This window comes from Diospyros lotus, chromosome 4 (assembly GCF_014633365.1).
Source record: "Diospyros lotus cultivar Yz01 chromosome 4, ASM1463336v1, whole genome shotgun sequence".
Classification (NCBI taxonomy): Eukaryota; Viridiplantae; Streptophyta; class Magnoliopsida; order Ericales; family Ebenaceae; genus Diospyros; species Diospyros lotus.
This window is the reverse complement of record NC_068341.1, coordinates 11,308,864-11,331,219: the sequence shown is the minus strand read 5'-3', so window position 1 is coordinate 11,331,219 and position 22,356 is coordinate 11,308,864. Positions and strand designations below refer to the sequence as shown.

The 22,356-nt window shown below is 33.6% G+C and overlaps 1 protein-coding gene and 1 long non-coding RNA gene across 2 annotated transcripts; both read right to left on the bottom strand.

Annotated features, from left to right (window-relative positions):
• Window positions 1-1,452: 1,452 nt before the first annotated feature.
• Window positions 1,453-3,408, bottom strand: LOC127798799 (cyclin-D3-1-like). Its single transcript, XM_052332402.1, has 4 exons — window positions 2,720-3,408; window positions 2,404-2,605; window positions 2,199-2,329; window positions 1,453-2,094 (listed from the first exon to the last, which is right to left on the bottom strand). Exons 1-4 carry the CDS (start codon window positions 3,170-3,172, stop codon window positions 1,831-1,833), a joined length of 1,050 nt encoding a protein of 349 aa, XP_052188362.1. The 5' UTR covers window positions 3,173-3,408; the 3' UTR covers window positions 1,453-1,830.
• Window positions 3,409-15,922: 12,514 nt separating this feature from the next.
• On the bottom strand, window positions 15,923-22,126 carry LOC127799043 (uncharacterized). Its single transcript, XR_008022525.1, has 3 exons — window positions 21,781-22,126; window positions 17,765-17,873; window positions 15,923-16,594 (listed from the first exon to the last, which is right to left on the bottom strand). It is a non-coding gene; the product is annotated as an uncharacterized LOC127799043 (long non-coding RNA).
• Window positions 22,127-22,356: the final 230 nt, after the last annotated feature.

Sequence of the window (22,356 nt, the reverse complement as noted above, 5' to 3'; positions counted from 1 at the left end):
TTATTAGTTAAGTCTTTGGGAGTAAAATTAAATTAGTGTCCATCAAAAATACTGATTAAAATTAATTTTTAAATTCTTAAGAAAAGTAACAGATTGAAAATCTCCTTTATTTTCAACAAGGAATTGCACATGAAGCCTTGTTCAGTGCTTACAAAGAGAGAGAGTTCCAATTTCAAAAGTGGATTAGTACGTAGCTCTCATCAATTATACTATAGCACGAGTGATGAGGATTTAAAACTTAGAAAGGGTTGCTTGCTTTTACCATTTCACCCTCACATTTTTTAAGGAATTTTGAGTGGAGGCCAATATAACTTCCATTACCATACACCTCTTTATCATTTTATTTTTGTGTAATTTTTGTTTTTTCTATCCTAATAATTTTATAAATCACTATAAATGTCCCTTTTTTTTTTTCTAAATTAAAACATTTTAAAATAAAATCAATACTCAAAAAAAAACAAACATAAACGGAAGAAATTCAATATTTAGTGGTAACATTTTTTTTTTGATAAAGTAAAAAGAATATATTAATTAAAACTCAAGATTAAATATTTAAAATAAAAATAAAAAATGTCCATGCATTAACAAAATAACAGATAATATATAAACAGTAAATATCAATATATTATCTAAACAATCTCAAATTATTATTATGTTTTCTAATATTTAAAAATAAAATAAAAAATTAAAAACAAAACAATTTGACTGATAGAAGTAACCTGATTTGACCAATTAATTCAACCACAATAAAAAAAGAAAAAATATATTTTTCATTTATTACAAAAAATATTTATCGTAAATATAGAATTAAACCGGCCGGGTTCGATTCACTACAAATTTTCACATCACTGTTAAAAACTAATTCGCCAAACAGTAGGATGATTAAGCCATCATTACAAGAAAGACAACTAGTAGGAGGTTCAGCAGCAAATATATCCCTTCTTTTTATATTTTTGATTGAATTTGAGACAAAACTCAGTCTCAGACGATCCAAGCCAAGGCACGAGCGAGTGATGCCTCAGCCACACCTAAATAATGCTTTTTTCCATCTTCCAGCACTACTGCACATCACCCAACCCCAAGCAAAGCCCAGGCTCAGACTTTATGAATTTTCTTTTCTTTTCTTTTACAGGCGAGGCATTGGAAATCACACTAAAAGCTGTGACAGACAGCTCATAAGCACTTGACCCAAACTAAAAAGATTTCGCCTTGAGCCCTGCAGCATTGCGTGTTTAATCCGTGATCACTGTTTGCTTTAATCGATGATCACGACGCTTCATTTTTATTCCAAACCACACCTTTTAAAATAAACATTTCATCACAATCATCACAGTTCCGTTGGTGCATAGATAATCAAATCATACCCACACAAGGCCTTTAAATTCAAACCCGGTCAAACCCCACAGGCCACAGCGTATGACTCGCCAATCCAGCCCAAAGACTGCCACTGGCCGACACCGTTTTCCTCTCTCTTCACATGCATGATGCATCCGAGAAAAACCATTCTCCATTGAGAGATTTCTCTGTCTATACTAATGCATGTATATATATATATATAAGGCAATACTCTTTAACGCTAATTATGCCAATGTAACGTTCCTTACTTTCTCCGAATAAAATGCCAGCAATCTCTACCTCCAAAAGCCCAAATCTCCACTCCGCACCCATCATTCCCAAATGCAGGGCACATGAAAATGAATGGGTTCTCTGTAATTCGGGTTTTGGATTCAAATGCAGAGATAGACGGCAATTTAGTTTAACATGCAGGTAAGCAAAATATCGAGAACATATAAGTGTTATTTAACATATCATGGGAAACAAAAGAAAGGCCTAGCCATGGAAGCTCAGAATTTCTCCAGGTTTTAGGCCCTTGAGAACATGATTCTGGGCCTTGATCTTCTTTGACAGAGGCTCCGGCGAGGAAGGCACCGATATCGTCACCGCCCAGGAATCATTAGAGCAATCGGAGCTGAAAGAAAGATCTATCACTCCTTTCGGGCTGCCTGGATCCGATCCAAACTTGCGCTTGTTGGATTGCTGCCCAGGAACCAAGTCTGATTCCAGGATTAGCTTGTAACACTCCTCTACTTTGTCCTGTTCAATGATATCGATGTACATATGTATATATATAAAGTTACACACAAATTCGGGAACCAAGAAGCCAACATGGGGAAAAAGGATGAAGTTTTAGGACCAACCTTATCGATTCCAGGAATACCCAAAAGCTGGTTTCGGTAATCCACAGCTGCATAGGGCTGTAAGCTATTTATGACCAGCAGCATTGTGGCAGTGGCCAGAACAGAGGGGAGATGGCATAGAAACCTGGAATCTGAAAAGAAAACACATAATAAGCAATTGAATTTAAGATGTTTCGGCATTGTTGATGAAATTATCAGTGCTTACCAGAAATGATGGACAGAATTAGGGACTCGCATCTCTTGAGAAAATCCCAACAAAGATGACTCTTTGGGCCTAGCCTCCTCGCATTGTGATCAAGAAACGAGAGTGGAGTTACTGGATGCATCCTCCACTGGAGGGTCGAGAGCACCAAAATCTCCATTCTCTGAATCGTTTTGGCTTCAAATAAGTACTTAGTTTCCTCCACCTGAACAAGCCAATTAAAGACACCCATATTGAATTGAATCACAAAAATGATTAAAAAAATCTAAAAAAAAAAGGCATCACAAGAACCATCAAGATAATGTTTTTGTTAACGTACTTGAAGGTCTAGCAAAAGAGGAACTTGGGTTTCTTCTACTTTGGCAGCGAGTGAGAGACAGGCCACAGCGGCAAGCTGGCTCATCCATGGCTTCTCGCTTTGGAAGTGGAAGCTTAATAGGAACCTATCGAAGTAGTTCACAGCAAGAACTGCGGTGAGAGCAGAGAAAGAGAAGTGGGCATTGACCCTCAGAATCCATTCCACAGCATCTCTCCTGGCCCCAGCCAGAGATGGGTTTGTTAACTTCATTTCCAGGCCATTGTAAAAGAAGTTTACTTGTTCTTTAGAGAGCAAAGAGGTCAACTCTTCGTCTTCTTCCCACAGTACGTCTTCTTGTTCCAGAAACTTCAAAGGCTTAAGACCACTACTCTCAGTGCAATAACTATCGTCCTCCTCCCACTGCTCTTCTTCACAGTACAAAGCATCCAAAAGAAAAGGAGGGCTTTGGGCCATCTTCTTCTGAGAAGAAGAGGTTGAGATATGGATTCATTTACAGGCCACTGAAGAAGCTGGAGAAGACAGAGAAGCCTGGAGATACAGCTTGAGACATCTCTGCTTTTCTTTCTCTCTCTCTCTACCTACTCTGATATATATATATATATATATATAATATTTATCTGCCTCTCTGTGGGTGGGAGACTGGGGAGCAAGAGGGGTTTGAGCTTTAGCACAACCTAAAGATTGCGTTTTCATTTCCTCTCTCTCCCTCTCTCTGCCTCTTTAAATTACACCCAAATCCCTCTAATTTGGAGACCTATTTGAAAATAGTTTCATGGGGGTATGTAGTTTGGTTTTTTTGGCTGAAACATACCTGTTATTATATGGTTGTTATTTAAATTAAATTAATTAAATAATCATTAATTAAAACTAAGTTAAATTAAAATTAAATAATAATTAATAATTAAAAAATAAAAAAAGAGAGTGATGGTTGACCAATTGAAACCAAGGTTTTTGACATAAAACTGAAAGATTTTTCAGTTTGAACCATTGTCTTTTCATTTTTCCTTTCACTATCTTAGCATCCGTCGTGACTGTCACTATAATTAAAGTGTGCAAACAATTAATTTGATCACTAAATTAATCAAAATTAACAAATCAAATAAAAGGATTAAATCGATCAGAACTAACCAATTAAACCCAATAAATCAAACTAATTAATAATAAACAAATTAAATACAAACTATATAAATCAAAATGATAAATAAATCGAAGAAACATAACAAAAAATTAATTAAAATTGAACTAACTGATAGATCAAACAAGCTGAAAAAATTGTGTGGCGGGTCAAAAATGATGTCATTTTATCATTTTTTAACCAACATCATCGTTTTAAAGTTCGGTTAATTTAATTATTTTCAACTAAAAAATTGATTTTTTATAAAAAATTAACTAAACTTTTGCACACCGCTAACTATAACCATAGCCTCACATGCTAAAACTCGCATTAATTACTTGTTAGAGCTCGAATTGTAGTATAAAATATCTCGAATGAAACTGATTTATCCTAGAAACCTTCCTTATATGATAAATCTAATCACCTCATTGATCTCACTACTAACAAACTAAAAATCCACTAGAAATAACCCATTGATAAGTTCAATTTTTTTTTATGAGAGAAAATTGAAAATGAATGAAAGAAATAGAAAGAATATGGAGATGGTTCTATGATAATGGCTCAAAATAGTGTAAGATGGTCATTAGTCGAGGATGTGGTTTTCAAATTTGAAAAAGATAGGTTGAGTCTAAGAAAGAAATTAAGTAATTAACCGAATAAAGGGATTAAATCAAATAGAACTAACCAATTAAACCCAATAAATCAAACTAATTAATAAAAAAAATTAAATACAAATTGTATAAATCAAAATGATAAATAAATCGAAGAAACATAACAAAAAATTAATCAAAATTGAACTAACTGGTAGATCGAACAAGCTGAAAAAATTGTGTGGCGGGTCAAAAATGATGTCATTTTATCGTTTTTTAACCAACATCATCGTTTTAAAGTTTGGTTAATTTAGTTATTTCCAACTAAAAAATTGATTTTTTCTAAAAAATTAACTAAATTTTTGCACACCCCTAACTATAACCAAGTCTCACATGCTAAAACTCGCATTAATCACTTGTTAGAGCTCAAATCGCAGTGTAAAAGAGCTCGAATCAAGATGATTTATCCTAGAAACCTTCCTTATATGATAAATCTAGTCACCTCATTGATCTTGTTTTTAATAGTTAGACCCATATTGATCTCACTACTAACAAACTAAAAATCCACTAGAAATAACCCATTGATAAGTTCAATTTTTTTGATGAGAAAGAAAGAAAATTGAGAAAGAATGAAAGAAATAGAAAGAATATGGAGAGGGTTCTATGATAGTGGCTCAAAATAGAGTAAGATGGTCATTAGTCGAGGATATGGTTTTCAAATGTGAAAAGGATAGGTTGAGTCTAAGAAAGAAATGAAGTAATTAAGGTGATGTCAAATGTGATGACTAATTAACTAAGAAAGTTGATGAAGACTGTAATGAATGATAGGGCAATTAACGATGTTGAGCATAACGAAGATTAACAACACTGTGGTTGTTTTGATTTTTTTTCATCTTCTCTATTTCTCTACTTCTTTCTTTTTCTTTGAATTGAAGGGTTGAAACCCATCAACTAGATGCTTTTTGGGTGATTTTTCTTTATGTCGACATATTTTTTCAAATTTTATGTTTTTATTTGTATCTTAATTAATTTAACTTTAATTTATTCTCATTAGAGTTATATTAAATGAATTTAGGTTAGTTAAGATTTTTCTTAACCAAAAAACTAAACCACAAGACTTATAGAATTATTTCCAAACCACAAGAGATGTCCATACTCCATGTAACTAATCCAAATTATAAGGGCCTAAGTGTATTTTACACTTTTTATTCTACTAAAGCAAGTCAGTCTGGATCGCAAACAATATATGTGGCTAGTTTGCTTCTAAGTGTATCTAACAGATTACAGTACCTGTATTAAATTTTAATTTAATGAGGGCAGCACTTGTCCTTTTACTTTTTTAATTTAATGAGACCTGCATTTGTCCTTTTACTTCCAAATTTGATCTAACTTTATTATAATTGACTAACCATGCCTCGAAAAGAAATAATTTTGTATTTTAAAGCCACCACATCATTATGTCACAAATCAATCACAGCATGTTCGTAAAAAAGGATACAAATTATAAATTATACTTATATGTGTATCTTTATTACAAACACATAATAAAATATAATTAGTTTGGATGCATAATCAGATGGTATCTTGAATACATAACAAACTTCTTCTACCTCCAAAGAGCAAAAATAAATAAATAAAAAGTGTCACAAAAAACTCAAACACATGCCTTTTTAATTTGCAAAGATGCAAACTTAAAACTTAACCCCATTTGCTTATAAACCATTTTTTAAGGGGTAAATTAAAGTCCTTCCTATGAAGTAGTCATTTGAAGCATCTCCCTTTAAAAAGAAAGCATTTCATCATTTTTATGGATATAGTGTAATGGTAAAATATTTAAAATTTAATATAGAGTATCAAGATTTGATTTAGTCTAGTGATTTAAAAGTAGATTTCTTACTGAAAGATAATATTTAACTGAAAGATAACAATAAGGTTGGAAAAGCAAATTTCACATAGATTGCGTCGAATGTCTAATTCTGAGTATGTATAGACTGTATTTGCATTCGAATTTACCCAACAATATATCATGGTAAATGTCACTTGCCCATAGAAACTAGTCAAGGTAAGTTCGGGCATTCCATGTAAATAAAAAAAAAAGAAAAAAAGAAATCATTTTATGCTTTCTAAACACTATATTAATAATGTAATTAAAATAAAACATGCTGATGTAATTTTAAGACACAAAATATTTTCTCCTAAACCAAGATTGCCAAAAACTCTATCATCGTTAGAGTAGGAAAGTATTTTGATATAATTTTTTAGATTTTCAAAGTACAAAAAAAGAATTGAGCAAGGAGACATGGTATTTGTTTTTCTAAAGAACATAATAAATATCTACAGTCGAAGTAATGAATAATGTCAGGACAGAGCTGTTAAGAAGTACCACTTGTGATTGACCAATACAGGTTGGTCTTTTAAGTAACCAAAACTAATGCTAAGGAGATATTCCTTCCTGCCATTTCCCAAACATCAGAGGGGTGAATGCCTAGAATTTTAAAGCCTTAAGTGTAATTTTTCTTTCTTTGGTTGTTAGAGGTGTCTTGAGGAAGACACTTGTCTTTATACAAAAAACCCAAATTAGAACTAAATGAAACGAAATTCTACTCAAAATCAACTAGATATAGTACTATCTGAACATAATTAGTTAGGCATGGGCAGAATATATATGGGTTAGCTAGCTCAGTTGCTATTCTGAACCGTCAAATACTATGTATGAGATGGGTTTGTTTAACCACGCAAGGAATAATTTAACTAAACTGTAGGGTTATGAAAACAATTTAGTCATACATATATAAAGTAATTTAGATCATGCTAGATGTATTGAATTTTTTTTTGGATGCCCATGCCATGTTCTCAATAGAAATAACACTGGTATTTCTTTCTTTTCTTTGTTTTTTTTGCTTGCAGGTATTAATTTCTTTTCTAAAAGGCAACCTCAAACAAACAGAAATTTTATGTAAAAGAATGCATTATCAGATTAATGAACATATATATATATATAGATATGAAAGGAAAATAATAAAAAATAATATTATTGTTATATTATTTTTCCTTGTAAAGAGGGGGGTAGAATGTGAAAAAGCCCGGGAAATGAAACGACACGAAACGAAAATAGTGGAGCAAACAACAAAGTTAATAAGAATGGAGGCGCGTGGTGGTGTTGGGTTGCTGGCATGATAGGTTGCTTTCTTTCTTTTCTTTTGGGTGCTGCTGAGCTGCTCCATCCATCTTTAGACGAAGCTCAATCTCCGAGGACTGGCCTGGAAGCTATGTGAGAGAGAGAGAGAGAGAGAGAGAGATTATTATTATTATTATTGAGATTGCAGGCAAAAGAGATGAAGCAAAAGGTTAAAGGTGTTGGTGGTTGACGACGGATCGAGCTGCTGCTTTCAGGGAATTGGCGGTGGCGAAGGTGGTGGCCATGGCTGTGCGCCTTAGAGCTCAAAACCAGAAGAACCTCTAAAACCTCCCTGTCCCTCCTCCTCCACCCAGCAAAATGGTTTCCTACTGCGACCATCCACAGACCTTTCTTTTACCTGCTTAATTAAATTTTAACACTTATTATTAATTTATATGTCATTCTTCAGTCAGTATTTTTAAGATAATATAACTGTTAGCTGACGTTTTATTATGATAATAATATATCTACAACTATTGACTAGACTTGAATAATAGAACTTGATGCATTGTTTTGTTTAGTCGCGATCAAACTGTACGTATTCAAAATAAAAAGCTCTAATACGTAAGCAAGGAGCTACTCCTGAGAAACCGATGCACCATTCCCTCTAAGAAAAATTCTATTCACAGCCCACAATATTACTCTTCACAGTTCACAAAAAATTAAATTTATACTTTTACTTTCTGCAGCCATCATAATTACTCATTATATCCCATATATTCCAAATTTATCCTCTCTCTTCACAGCCTCTCCAAACCCACAACCCACTCTCTCTGTTTTCCCACATCATATACACACATACACAACCTACTCTCTTTGTCTCTCTCACACTATATACACATACACACAAACACATACATACATATATATATACACGCATAGCGACCATGGCTGCTGACTCACCGTCATTGCCAAGGTTGGTCGCCCCTTATTGCCATTGCTCTCTCTCTTTGTGCGACGGCCACGAGGTGGGTTGACAATGGCGGTCGACCCACCGCCATTGCTGAGGGTCGGGGAATTCCTCGACCCATGCCCATAGGGGGCTCCTGGAAGCCCCCCAATCGCGGTAGGTCAGCTGCCATGGCCAACCCACATCTTATTTGCGCAACCATGGCTGTTAGTAGCTACCGCCAAGGTTGTGGCCGCGCGTGTGTGTATATATATGTGTGTGTGTGAATGTGTTGCATCTTGTGTGTATGTGTGTGTATATGCCATGATCGATCGGCCAGGGCAGTCGAACATAGGGGCAGCAAGATGGGTCAGCCATGGCGGCTATGTGTTTGTGTATGTATATATATAAGTGCATGGTTGTGGCTGCAGTGAGAATTTTGGCAAGGGTGTGGGGGTGGGAAGAGAATTTTGTGGGAACCGCCAAACCTCGAGGTTCAGGGGTTTCTCAAACCCCTGAACCTCGACCTTCGGGAGTTTCTCAAACCCCCAAATATCGGGGTTTTAGGAACTAGGGACCCCCCGAACCCTAAGGTTCGGGGATTAAACGTGAATTGTGAAGAGTAAATAAGGAAGATGAAAAAATGAAGGTACTTGGAGGATATTAAATGTGGGTTGTGAAGAGAAATAATGTGGGCTGGGGATAAAATTTTCCTAATTGTAATCTTTACAAATTTTTTTAAGATAAAATTACATAACAATAAAGGTAAATGAGTAAGATAAGATTATATTAAACTAAAATTAAAATATTTTTAGATATAAAATAGTTTAGATAAATCTCAAAATATTCTAAAATTTTTATTAAACTATTTGTTAAATTTGTTAAAATGCATTGGAGGATGTATATACTATTTTTTTTATCTATAAAAACTAAGATGTACTTATTTAAAAAGAGACTGATAAGTATATTTAGAAAATGACAGATAAAATCACATAACTTCTCCTCTAAATGTTGTCAAATAAATTTAACAAATACAATAAAAATGATAAAAGTTTGAAATACTTTCTATATTTTATATTTTTTAGTCTATATTTTAATTAACAAACGTTTACTAACTAAGATACAATGCACCAAAATCGTTAATGGTTTAGATAATTGGTTAATATACTCTTTATGGTTTGAAAATGCTTCTACAAATTGTTGTGGTTTAATTTTTAATGAAGACACCCTTTCGTTATTGACTTTGTTAGATTAAATTAGATTATTTTAATTAAATGTTAATTAAGTTAAAATAATCTTTAATTAAATCAAAAGTGCAGAACCCATTATCGCCGGTGGAGTTTTGGTAAAAAAGAAAGGGAAAGGAGGAAGAATAAGATGAAGTAGCAGGAGAATTGACTAAGCTATGGCCATCGATTCTAGGGTTTAATGAAACAATAGATTTGGCTATTTATTCTAGAGTTTGACACGAAGAAGAAGAAGAAGATGAACTAGTAGCATGGAGTTCTTCTTCATCATCATCTTCTTTTTCTTCTTATTCTTCTCTCTTTATAGAATCCATTGGTGATGAGCTCCTAGAACCAACCCTTGCAGGTTTTATAGTCAGCAATTCTTTTTAATTTGTTGTTTTTATATTGATTTAATTAAATTATTTTAACTTAATTGATATTTAATTAAAATAGTTTTTAAGTTAATGTAATGGAGTTAGTAAGGAAGAGAGTGTCTTTACTAATAAAAAAAAAAAAACTATATCATAAAAAATAATAAAAAGATTTCCAAACAAGGACCACCGGGTGCATTTTCCCCATTCTTTTTTGTTGACATTTTATGTGCTGCTGCTTTGCATTGAGACGATCTACATTACATGCATGCTGTGTTTCTTTAATTTTGACATAGGAAAGAGGGGGGTTTGAAACCACAAAAGAGAGAGAGAGAGAGAGAGAGATGGGTTGGTTTCATGGAATGGAATGGGTCAAAAAGCAGTTAGGGCTGGCAAGTGAATGAGAAAGTCATATATAGCTAGCTTCCAAGGCAAGGCAAGACTAGACAAAAGGCAAAGGGAAGGCCAAGTCCACCCCCCTGTTTCTCCCTAGTAACAGTAGATGCCTGTGAGAACAGGCCTTTATCGGAACTCACCAATCATCACCCTCTCTCTTCTCTTCTATTCTCTTTCTTATATTATACAACCATGCCTATTGCCTACTACTCCCTATGCTTATGCCCATGGCCATGTCTATTCTATTCTCCTAGTCCTGTGCTTATGCGTGCATGAAGCACACCGTACTGTTCAGCCATTTTGGCCCAGTCTATTTTGCTCATTTTCGTTGGACCATCATCATCACCATCCTCCCAGCTTTCCAAGTCTGGGAACATTTTCATCGTCCTTTCTCTTTTTAATTTTTTTTTTCTTTCACCACCAGATCCCACGGGGACCGTCTTCAAATTCTGTTTTATAGAATAATTTGACAATGGAAATGATTTAACTGAAGTTATATATATATATATATAACATTACAAAATTGAATAAAATTTTATAAAAGCCAATTTAATTGTAATAGCCAAATTAATAAAAAAAAATGGATTTTACTTAAAATAACTATTGTTAAAAAAATTTAGTAGGAATTTACCGCATTTAATAGATGTAATTACTGTAATAAAGATGAACCTAATGATTAAGAATCAAAATATGAAAACCAATTTGTTTTTTACAATAAAATCAAACTGATTTAATCCACATTAATAAGTTTAATTTAACAGAATAATGTTCTGCTTTACTAAAAGACGCACTTGTTCTTAGTTAATCGCATATCTTACTAAGATATTTTTTAATCTATTACCTTAAATTTATAGATCTTATGAAGTGAAACTCTCTAATATTTAAATTAAGAATCGAATTAGCAATCTCCAACATAAGATGATATTTTGAGTTTTCCAATCATTTTGAGTGATAAATACATAATTTTTCAGTTCTAAAGTACAAATATTTTGACTGGATTGGAATATAAACCATTATATTTCAATTAATATAAATTATATAAACAGGGTTATATATGTTTATTAGTTCAAAATACAAGAAAGATAAAGTAAAAAGTGGAAAACACATGGTGATTAAGAAATCCAGCTATGGGCGATAATTGTTAAGTAATTATAGCATAGCCCACGTTACTTTTCCATTATTGAGGATATAATTACTTTTAAGAAAAAAAACAATTGTTATTTATTAATGAAAATGATCAAATTAGTTAGCTAGCAACAATGATGGCACGAGGTTGACCTTTGATTACCTACCTAGACCTAGTAAACAAGGTTTAGCAATTAGCAAGCAGCTCACCTCAATCATTATCTTGTTCTTACATTAATTATTAAAATAAAATAGAATCCGCATTGAATGTGACAATCTTTAATTTGTACGACGTGTAGCCCACATTTTCAAAATCATATTAATTTTTCTTTTCATTAAATATATATTAAAAATTTATATAAATATATAAAAACCCAAGAATACCTGTATAATATAAATCTAACCGGTTTGAGTGTGTGATACAACATAATTCTTAAAATATGAGCAGTAATCTATATATTTATATCATACCAAATCTTAAGGGATAAGAAGCAGTAATATTTTATCCTAAAAAATATTATAAGAACGTGATAATTGACCCGTTTGTTGCAGCTTAATTAAATAAATTATAACTTATAATTTCTTAGATTATAACTTCTAAAACTTAGAATAAGTTGTGAACCTATTTGTTGCAGCTTCTTAGAAGTTGTAGTTAAATAGTTGTGGTGTTTGATACCATAAGCTGTAAAATAACTTATTTTTGTATAATTGTCCATAATATCCTTAGTAGTTATAGAATGATAATTTAAAAATTAATTAGTGTATATGTATAAGTTTCAAGTGTTATTAAAAAATTAATTAAAGTATAGAGAGAGAGGAAAATGACGAGAGAGAGGAAGAGATTTGAAAATAGAAATGGCGGTGGAAAAGAAAAACCCATGATTGCGTAGACAAGAGAGTAATTCTTTGCTAAAAATAAGGGTAAAATTGTCATAAAAATATAATTATTTAAGCAGAAGTTGTAAAAGCTGGGGTTTCCCAGTTTTGAAAAAGCCAGGTTCTACTCCTTTTAAAAGCTAGTAGAAGGTATAAGTTAGAATTCTATAAGTTAAAACAAACACTACATCCCAACTTTTTTAAAGCTAGAAATTGTAACTTTTAAACTGCAACAAACAGGGCCAATAAGACTTGTAAAGATATATGTCACTTTTAATGAGTCATTTATTTTGAAAAGTGATAAAATTCATTATTTTTACATCATTTTAACAATAAGTTCTGATTATAACTTTACAAATAACTATTCTTTAAACTATTCATCAAAGAATAACGCTAAATATTGACCTAATATACTTTATTTTGAGTTTGAAAATAAGGTAAGTAAATATATTTTATCAAAAATAAAATATATCATCACACATTTAAACAATGATTAACTTTACCCTTCATTAAATATAAAAAAAGTTTGGGGCTGTTTGATTAGATTTTAAGAATTACTTTTTGGTTTTAAACGGGAAAAACTCAAGAAAACATGCAGATGAGAAAATAAGCAAAAATATAAATTTTTTTTTTCAAAAAATTTAATATAACTTTTAATTTTAATATTTAATAGTTAATAATTAGTAAATATTGAGCCAATAAAAAAATTTGAGAAACTCGATGGGACAATGTAGCAACATACACCCAAGCAAACATCCAAATCCCCATTACATCTTATCATTTACTTTTTATGAAAAATGCTACTTGTACATAATAGATGATCAAAAGGAAGACTAAAAGACACTCAAATGACAAAAACACCCTCACCTGCAATTGCTTCTTTTTCTTTTCCATGGTTGCCTTCTCTCTCCTTCCCATGGATGTTTCAAGCAACCGTTGGCGGTCGTCGTCTCGCTCTGATCGTTGTACTATCATTACCCCGTCGACAACAGCTGCATCCTCTCGTCGCCTTGTCTTGCATCGCATCGATCGTCGTACTGTTGTCACCACAAGACTGTCAATTCTCTTTTCTACCAAGTTCGTAGACATACTCTCTCCCGATGAGTGACTTCATCCTCCGATGGAGACTTACTCCCTCGATAAAGTCCGATTGAGCTTTATCCATAACCGCAATGAAGTTCTCAATCTGTGATCGAGAAGCACCTGAAATATCAGCAATCATGGTCAGCAAGTGGTGGTGATGGCAACGGTGCAAGGGCAACAATGATGGTGGATTTCTCAATATTAGAGAGTTTCGCAGAAGTGATTTGAGAGAGAGACATTTTCATTATTTTATAATGTGTATATAAAGTTAGGTGTAAATTTCTATCTCCATGTAGTATTGTCCTACTTTTTTAATGTCTTAAACATCAGCTTATGCTTCCTAATCCATCCCGTCACTTGTATTCCAGAAACCCATAAAAGAGAAATTCCGGTCCAAAAGGAGGGGCCTTTTGTCCTCTTAACTCAGAACATGCATCAAAGATAAATAAACACACATCTGTATTGTTAAACCACAAAATTCAACATATGGAAAACCTCCCAACTCCCAAGTCAAGACCCATACATACTCCGTCCCCGCCATGTTGAAAAATGAACTTCGCCTACAGTATTTTCCTGCCCCTCTTTCTTCCATCAATAATTGTGAGTACAAAAAGCCAACAGCCTCATCAAGTAGAGGGACATTTCTCCAACAATTCTGGTGGGGGGAGGGGGGTGTTTCACTTAGCGATAGCGATACGCCTGCTTATAATTTTTTTTCAAATTTAGAAGTCGTATAATTTATTTAATTATATATTTATTAAAAATTAAAAAATTTAAATATTTTTGTAACAATATTTAAAAAAAAATCTCTCTAACTTTTTTTAAAATACTATTATTAATTTATTTCGTTAACTAATTATTTTATAATTTTACTCTCCAAAAATTTTAATATGTTCAATCTTATGCCCTCAAATAGTCTTCCGTCCATTGCCGTCTTCTTCATTATCACCTTTAGCTTCCATCGCTATCACCCCAGCTAGTTGCCTCCATCTTCTCTTTTGTCACCTCTATTACCACCTCTTCTGTTTGATGTCCTTTTTTGTGTATATATATAACATATATATATTTAATATATGTATATTTAATATATATATTTTAATTTCTATCGTATTAATATATTTAGCATTTTTATAAATTAAACTTAAATTTAAACATAAAATATTAGATTAATATATATTTTTAATAATTATATATAATTTATTAATATCTAATGATAAAAATTTTAGTAATTAGATATTAATTTATAATTTATTTTTCCTAAAAATTAATATTTTTATAAATTTTATTTATTTTATTCATTAACATGTTTATTTTAATCTTTTTGTTAAGTTTTGATAGTTTATTAATTTTTTTAAACTAAACATATAATTATATAAATGAAAACTTAAAATACATTTATTAAAATTAGTTATTAACTTAAACGATAGTTAAATTTAAAGGTTTGCACAATTTTTAAATAAGAAATTTAAAAGTAAGGGTAAGACGAACACCCTCATGTATAAGATCAATATGTCCCATTGTTGATGACGGTTTTGACCAATCAAAGCTTATGAACCCAACTGCACTGCGGAATCGTCAACATGCCAGCTTTGACTCTATTGATGCTCAAGTTATTTTACTTGGATCTTTATATTATAATTCGTGTTCATGATCATAAGGAATAAATCCTTATTCATACAACAACTATAAGATCGAATTTCCACGGGTTCTGACCTTAGGTGATGCAGAGATCTTTGTCAATTTTGTTGTCCCCATATGATGTGACCCATGTTCTTTGGACTCGGCCCAAAAGTCATGAGCATCAAATGGTCATCATCAGATCACCAACCGTCACTCCTTTTGAGGCACCCAACTGAGAGAGCATCTCTTTTTGGAAAATCAAATTCATCGCCACATTGGGCATTTTGCTTAATAATCCCTCTGCTTCTGAAGGTGTCTGATGCATGTTGACTGGCATTCTTCCTAAGGCTGCCTGTCAATGAAATACCATCATTCATCTGAAGCATGCAATTTCCCGATGATAAAATGTGGGTTCATCTTTAGGTTTTTTTCTACCAAAGAGAAGTGCAGAAGTCCAATACATAAGCCGATGAGTAGTTCAAACAATTCTTACCCATCCGCTTGTTTGGAAGGATAGAAAACACAGTATATAGCATTAAGAATTACGCATCCTCAATCATCACCAACAAAGGGCATAATAGCCTATGCCAGCTGAGAAATGGCCAGTCAACATCCCGATGTTTCACTTCAATCATATTCTTCTTTGTCCCTGTGATTAAAGAAACACGAAGAGTAGGTCAACTATCATCTACTGCATTGACTATTTAGTAATACAGTGTATCTGTGGGTCTTCTGTGCAGATGGCCAGTTTCTCGGCACGGCCAACAAGACAAATCCAATAGGGTTTGGAAATACTCATCTTCGAAGCCACATAACAAATCCATAACAGCTTTGCCGACAACAAAATTATAAATGGGTTTCCAATTAAGCAACAAGATTGGAAGCCTCAACAGATTACACTTCCATGTTTAAACTGTCCTTTAATGCATCTCCCCGTATGAGATGGCTATTTATGTCAATTTTTGCTCGGGCATGTTACGTGTAAGAGTTCTATCCATCCACCGTCAGTTCTTTATAATAAACAGGCACCTCCAAAAATGAAGATTTTGATCAACCTTCAGGACAAAAAGAACAAATGAAGAAGCCGATTACTTGACAAAAAGATACGACACCAAAATTGATATTAATCTTCCTAGTAAAACATTCATTGGTCCCTTGTATCATTTTCCAGATACGTCTTCACAATTGACTGATGGGAGAAGAGAAGATCGGGCAGGGGGGGGGAGAAAGGAGGATTGCATTTATCTTGAGGCAAAGGGCAGCACTGGTTAATCAAGTTCCATTCATTTATCTACATGCCAAAGAATATGGGCTCTGCATCCCGTCAGGTTCCCCAAGCCAAGATGGGCTGGAAGGACACTGGTAGAAGCTAGCAAGCCCAATCCATCTCGATTCTGAACCTCTCTGTTAATATGGGTAAAAAGAATGGGAAAATAGAAAGAAATGAAAGAACGAACTGTGATTAGTTGGAGGATGACTGACAAAAATACAATTCCTTGAAAGTGAAAGATCAGAAACTAAATTGATCAGATGTAAAATGCGTAGCTGTTTAACAATTAGCGCCACAGGGGTCCCATCAGGGACATAAAATATCATCCATATAGATCATCATTTAGTTGGTCCATCTTAATCCTCCTCATTTAGTCGGGAAGTTCTCTCACTAGCTTGGCATATGTGATTTGAAAGATGCCAATGAAGTTCATTTGATAATAACATATTGTGAAACCAAAGAATGGGAGTATATTGATAAAAAAAAATATTAATTAAAGTAGATATATCGTCTAATATTTTTTTGTTAATTAAATAAGATCTCAAATAATAATAACGTTAAAATAAAATGAAAACAGAATTAGAGATAATCTGATTAGAGATCATGACATGTTACATACTCTCTTAAGAGTAGAAATGTCTTATCTTGCATAGAATTTTACGACGTTCTACTCTTAAGATATAATGATATCTTTAATGATTCTTGTATAGAAAAATTATTCATACGAACTCTCTTTATCTTGTATACTATAAGAAAATATATATAAATTATATGATTATAGTTTATTGCCAAAAGAAAGAGAAGAAAGAAATTAATTTGCACGACTACCAAGGCTTTCAAGTGAGAGAAAAGAAAAAGAGTGAAAGTGAGAGTAAAATGTCAACAGAAATTATGTGTGTATTTTTTTCGGACCACATTTTTGAGTGTTGTGGCATCCTTATATATTGAATTCTTTAATAATTTTTTGCACGTTAGAGTTTTTTAAGGAGATGTTGATGATCTTTTTTTTTTTCTATTTTATCTATTTTTTTAAATGAATCTAGAGTTTATTTAAAGATTATTTGACCTCTTCTTTTAGTCTTATCTCATTTAAAAAGCTGAAAACTAAGTCAATCTAATGTTAATTAATCATTAAAAATAAATAATTAAATATATAACAATCCTCCACTTGGTGTAAGCCCAACTTTCATATGAGAGAATAAGAGTGAACAAATCTTGAACTCTATTTTATAATTCAAATTTAAATAAAAAGGGAATATAAGGAGTTCTAGTCGGGTTTGGACTTTACCGTCATGCACACGTACCTTGCTTTTCATTGAGCGTCTTTAAGGAATTGCCCAAATTCCTATAGTAGCGATTCCACTACCACACTCCATTTGGCAAGTCCTCCAAGGGCATTCTATGACTAACACCCTGTAGAAATGTGCAATGAATCCATTCAGAGGTTAACCTTTTCTTAAAACTGTCACAGTTTGAGCACTGTCACCATAGGAATGGAATTAAAGATATCCCTCAAACAATATAAAAAAAAATATATATATATAATTTAGTGCTTAACTCAAGCATCATACAACTTCGTTTTATTCCAATTGAACCATATCTCCAATCAAAGTGGTAGGTGTCCACTACGATGACTAATTTTTGGGCTTCAGTCCCATTCTCCTCAATGATTCAACAACCATCTTCTTATTTAATCTTTTTGTTAAAGGCTCTCTCAAATTCTTTTCAAATCTCACAAAATTCAAAGGTATATCCTCTCGAGACAACAATTGTTTAATAGAATTATATCTAATTCTAATATGCTTATCTCATTTATATTTGAATTTTTGGCTTTAGCAATTGAAGCTTGATTGTCACATAGAATAAAAATAGCAGGTATAGGTCTACCGTTTAAAGGTATATTAACCAAAAAAAAAATTAGCCATTCAGCTTCCAAATATGTAAGATCAAGAGCAATAAATTTAGCTTCCATAGTAAACCTTGATATTATTGTTTGTTTAGTAGATTTTCAAGCTATTGCAACACCACCCAGTGTAAATACATATCCACTAGTAAGTTTAGTTTCATCAGAATCAGAAATTCAGTTTGTGTCACTAAATCCTTCTAAAACACTAGAATATCTAGTAAAATGAATTCCATAGTTCATTGTTCATTTTAAGTATTTAAATACTTTTTCTAATGCAAACCAGTGATTAGTACTAGGGTTACTAGTATATCTACTTAATTTGTTCACTACATATGCTATATCTAGCTTATTACAATTTGACAAATACAGTAAGGAATCAATTACTTGTGAATATCTATGTTGAGAAACAACATCACCAACATTTTTATGCAAATGAAAATTTGGATCATAAGGAACTAAAACAAGCTTTACATCATATATAATACTTGAACTTTTTCAATAAGGTTTCAACATAATAAGATTTTGTTAGTATTATGCCATTTTCAGTGCTTAGTTGTAGCATCCCAAAAATTTGGAGACAAGTAAAAATAATTAATTTGGGTATTTGAGAATATTTTAGAATATTTAAAGATTTTTGAGAAAATATTTATTTATGATATTTTAAAAAAATAAGAAATTAAGGTGATTAATTAAATTAATTAGAAGTATTTATGAAAATAATAAAATAAAATATAGTAAAAATAATAATAATAATAAAAGAGTTAATCGAATGAAATGAATTAATTAATATATATATATTTGTATGTGTGTGTGCTGCTTCCAAAGCTATTCCTTTTTGTGGCTTTTAGGCCACTCAATTTTCCTCCCAAAATTGGAGTCTTGGACAGTAAGTTTAAGCCTTTAAAAGGCCCATGAATTAAGGCAATCTGGGAGAGAAGCACGAACGAAGAAATTGGAGATAAGAATTGGAGGGAAAGAGGAGGCGCGCGCGGCAGCTAGAAATGGAAAGAAAAGTGAGAAAAATGTGAGAAAATTTTAAGATATTCAGTGTTTAAAAAGTGATCAAGTAAATGGGTAACATTAGTATAAATATTATATGTTTAAATTATGTATTTTTTACAGTTAGATTATGTGTATTATGTCATAAATTTAATTAATTTGAGTTGTAATCTTATTATCTCCTATAGAACATTTTACTTCGCATCGGGAGCATAAAAGAGGTAAGAATCGGCCAAATAAAGGCAAGCTCCTAACCCTCTCCTTGTGTTCTTCACTTCCTGTGAGAGTCTTCGTTATTTCTGATATTTTAACACCTCCCTCACCGTGACTCGGTTCCACGCTTTAATAATAATAATCCGCGTGGTAACCACCATATGACTTATATTTTATTAATGGGTTTATTGTTAATGGATTGAGTTAAACAGTGATGTCATGGTATCGTTCATTTCGACCGTCACGGAGCCTCGCATCACTCCGCTTCCCTTGAGAATTATGCCGAACCCATTGGGGCTAGGTTCTTAGAAGAGTTGATTATGGTTTAATGGGGTTATGTTAATAATTTATTATGAATGTGGATATGGTTTTCTGTGTATGAGAAGAGACGAGAACATGAATGACATAATGGTGTCTATGTTGTTATGGATAAAGTGAGCAAAATGATGAGTTTGAGTGACTAAGTTTAATGTTGTCTATGTGTGTCTTAAGGGTATGGAGTACAAGCCACTGATTTTCGATCGTTGGTCGTGCCAGTGGATGGCTGGATGTATGGGTGCTAGTCATCGACTATTACGATAAGCGTTAGACGGGCCCGAAGAGCTAGCGCTGCCAGATTCCCGCCTTAGCTTGTGCATATCATGATGTGTGTGCTACATAGGGACTGTGTTGCATTCACTTGGGGACATGTTTTGTGTGTGATAGGATGTGTGAGCATCTACATGACCCGGTTGGTCTAAGAGCTAACCTGGTTTCTCTAGGTGAGCCGGTGCATTTAGAGGCATTTCGCATGCGTGAATTCTTATGTGTGGGCATAGTATGGCCTGATGCTTGGTTTATGGGGGCCTTGTCATCACGTTTATGCTACAAAAGCTGTTACATTTTCTATGTGTTGCACTGCATGGTGAGAATGTACGGTTTTAAGTGTTGAGTATGGGTGGTGGACGTGGCCACGGTAAGACCTTAGGGGTGAGACCCACGGTGACGTGGTCCACGACGTGGCCACGATCGGGGGTTAGAGTCCCACGGCAACGGCAGAACAAGACGATAGTGATAAGGAAATGGATGTGTAAGGGAAATTGAATGATAGCTTATAGAAGGCTGTCAACAAGTATGTATGTGGGACTTGGGTACTAATGTGTGTTTAATGTGGGCCCCAAGGATCGTTTGTGTGAAGTTTATTATATGTTCATGGATTTGAAAATAAGGCAGGCATTAGGCATGGCATGACATGACGTTGCATTGGCATGAATTGCATATGGTGTTATGGGAAGAGTCTTGTATGTACCCTATAGCCTTTCTTTCATGAGCTTGCTGAGTCTCGCGACTCACGTTTGCTTTACATCATTCTAGGTAAGAGAAACGCCTGTGATAGCAGATATGTTCAGTGGGATTTGGGTTCAGGTTGTCATATCATGGTAGCAAGTGTAGAGCTCTCCTGAAACTAGGTCCTAGGTGTCATGGTGCCATTGTTAAGGTTAATGTTTACATTTTTGAGATTATCCTATGTTATGTAAGCCCAGGTGGGCCCAAGTGGTGATTGGTTATATAAAAACGATTATGAGATGTTAAATAACAGAAAGATTATAATTTTAATAAGGGTTGTATATGAGTTGTAATTGTGTTATTGTTCGGTATCATTTTAGTAATGACCTTCTCACGGATCCTCTTGGTGCACGAGGGCTTCGGGAGACGGACCGTTACATTAGTAATTTAATTTCTAAAATTACATCAGTTTAACCTAATTCTTTCGTGTCAAAATTATTAGACAAAAATTTCTTTATTTGATTAATGACATCAATATTAGTCCCAAAGATAAGAATATCATCTACATGCAAACAAAAGAATACATAGTTATCATCAAACTTTTTAATAGGGGTGTTCATGGTGCGGTTTGGGCGGTTTGGACCATTTTCAATACCCCAAACTACACATGCGGTTTGGCATCAAACCAAACCGACGGTTTGGTTTGCTTCGCGAAAATCGCACCGCAATTTATGGTGCAATCTGGTGCGGTTTTCGCGGTCTGATGCACTATTGATCAAAAGCAAAGCAACGCACATATATATACCAGTTTCTACGATTTGAGAAATAGGAAACCCTAATTATAGGAAACCCTAATATGCCAGCAACCAAACCCAGAGAATAGTCCTATAAGCCTGAAACTCAAAACCCAATAGAGCAGTAAATGAGAGAACTTACAGTGGTAGTGAGCGAGAGCGAGAGAGAGGCAGCGGTAGCCTGCACAATAGCAACCGCCGGTCACTGAGCTGTCCGAACCAAAGCCGAGAGTGAGAAAGAAAAAGAGGGAACGCTGCAACGACCAGACCACAAGTAGAGAGCGAGAGTGAGAGCGAAATTGTAACGGCCCGCCTCCCGGAGCCTCCTCGTGCACAGAGAGGATCCATGAGAGGGTCATTATTAAAATGATATCAAACAATGACGCACCTACAACACACACATAATCCTTTTAGAAATCATAATTTTTCTTTATTATAACATCTCATCATGATCTTTACAAACCATTCATCACTTTGGCCCACCTGGGCTTACATAACATACGACAAACTCCGAAAACATAAACATTAACCTTATCAAAGACACGATGACACCCAGGATCTAGTTTTGGGAGAGCTCTGCACTTGCTACTATGACTCGATGGCTTGGACCCAAACCCCACGGAACGTACCTAGAATGATGTAAAACAACATGAGTCGCGAGACTCAGCAAGCTCATGAAAGAAAGGTTACAGGTTTAGGATATGTGTAACGACCCGTC

Bases quoted from the DNA above. Each gene is read 5' to 3' on its own strand.
- LOC127798799 (XM_052332402.1), bottom strand. From the start codon at position 3,172: ATGGCCCAAAGCCCTCCTTTTCTTTTGGATGCTTTGTACTGTGAAGAA. The intron at 2,606-2,719 runs GTACGTTAACAA...TGGCTTGTTCAG, and splicing joins CTCTTTTGCTAGACCTTCAA to GTGGAGGAAACTAAGTACTT. The intron at 2,330-2,403 runs GTAAGCACTGAT...TTTTCTTTTCAG, and splicing joins AATTCTGTCCATCATTTCTG to ATTCCAGGTTTCTATGCCAT.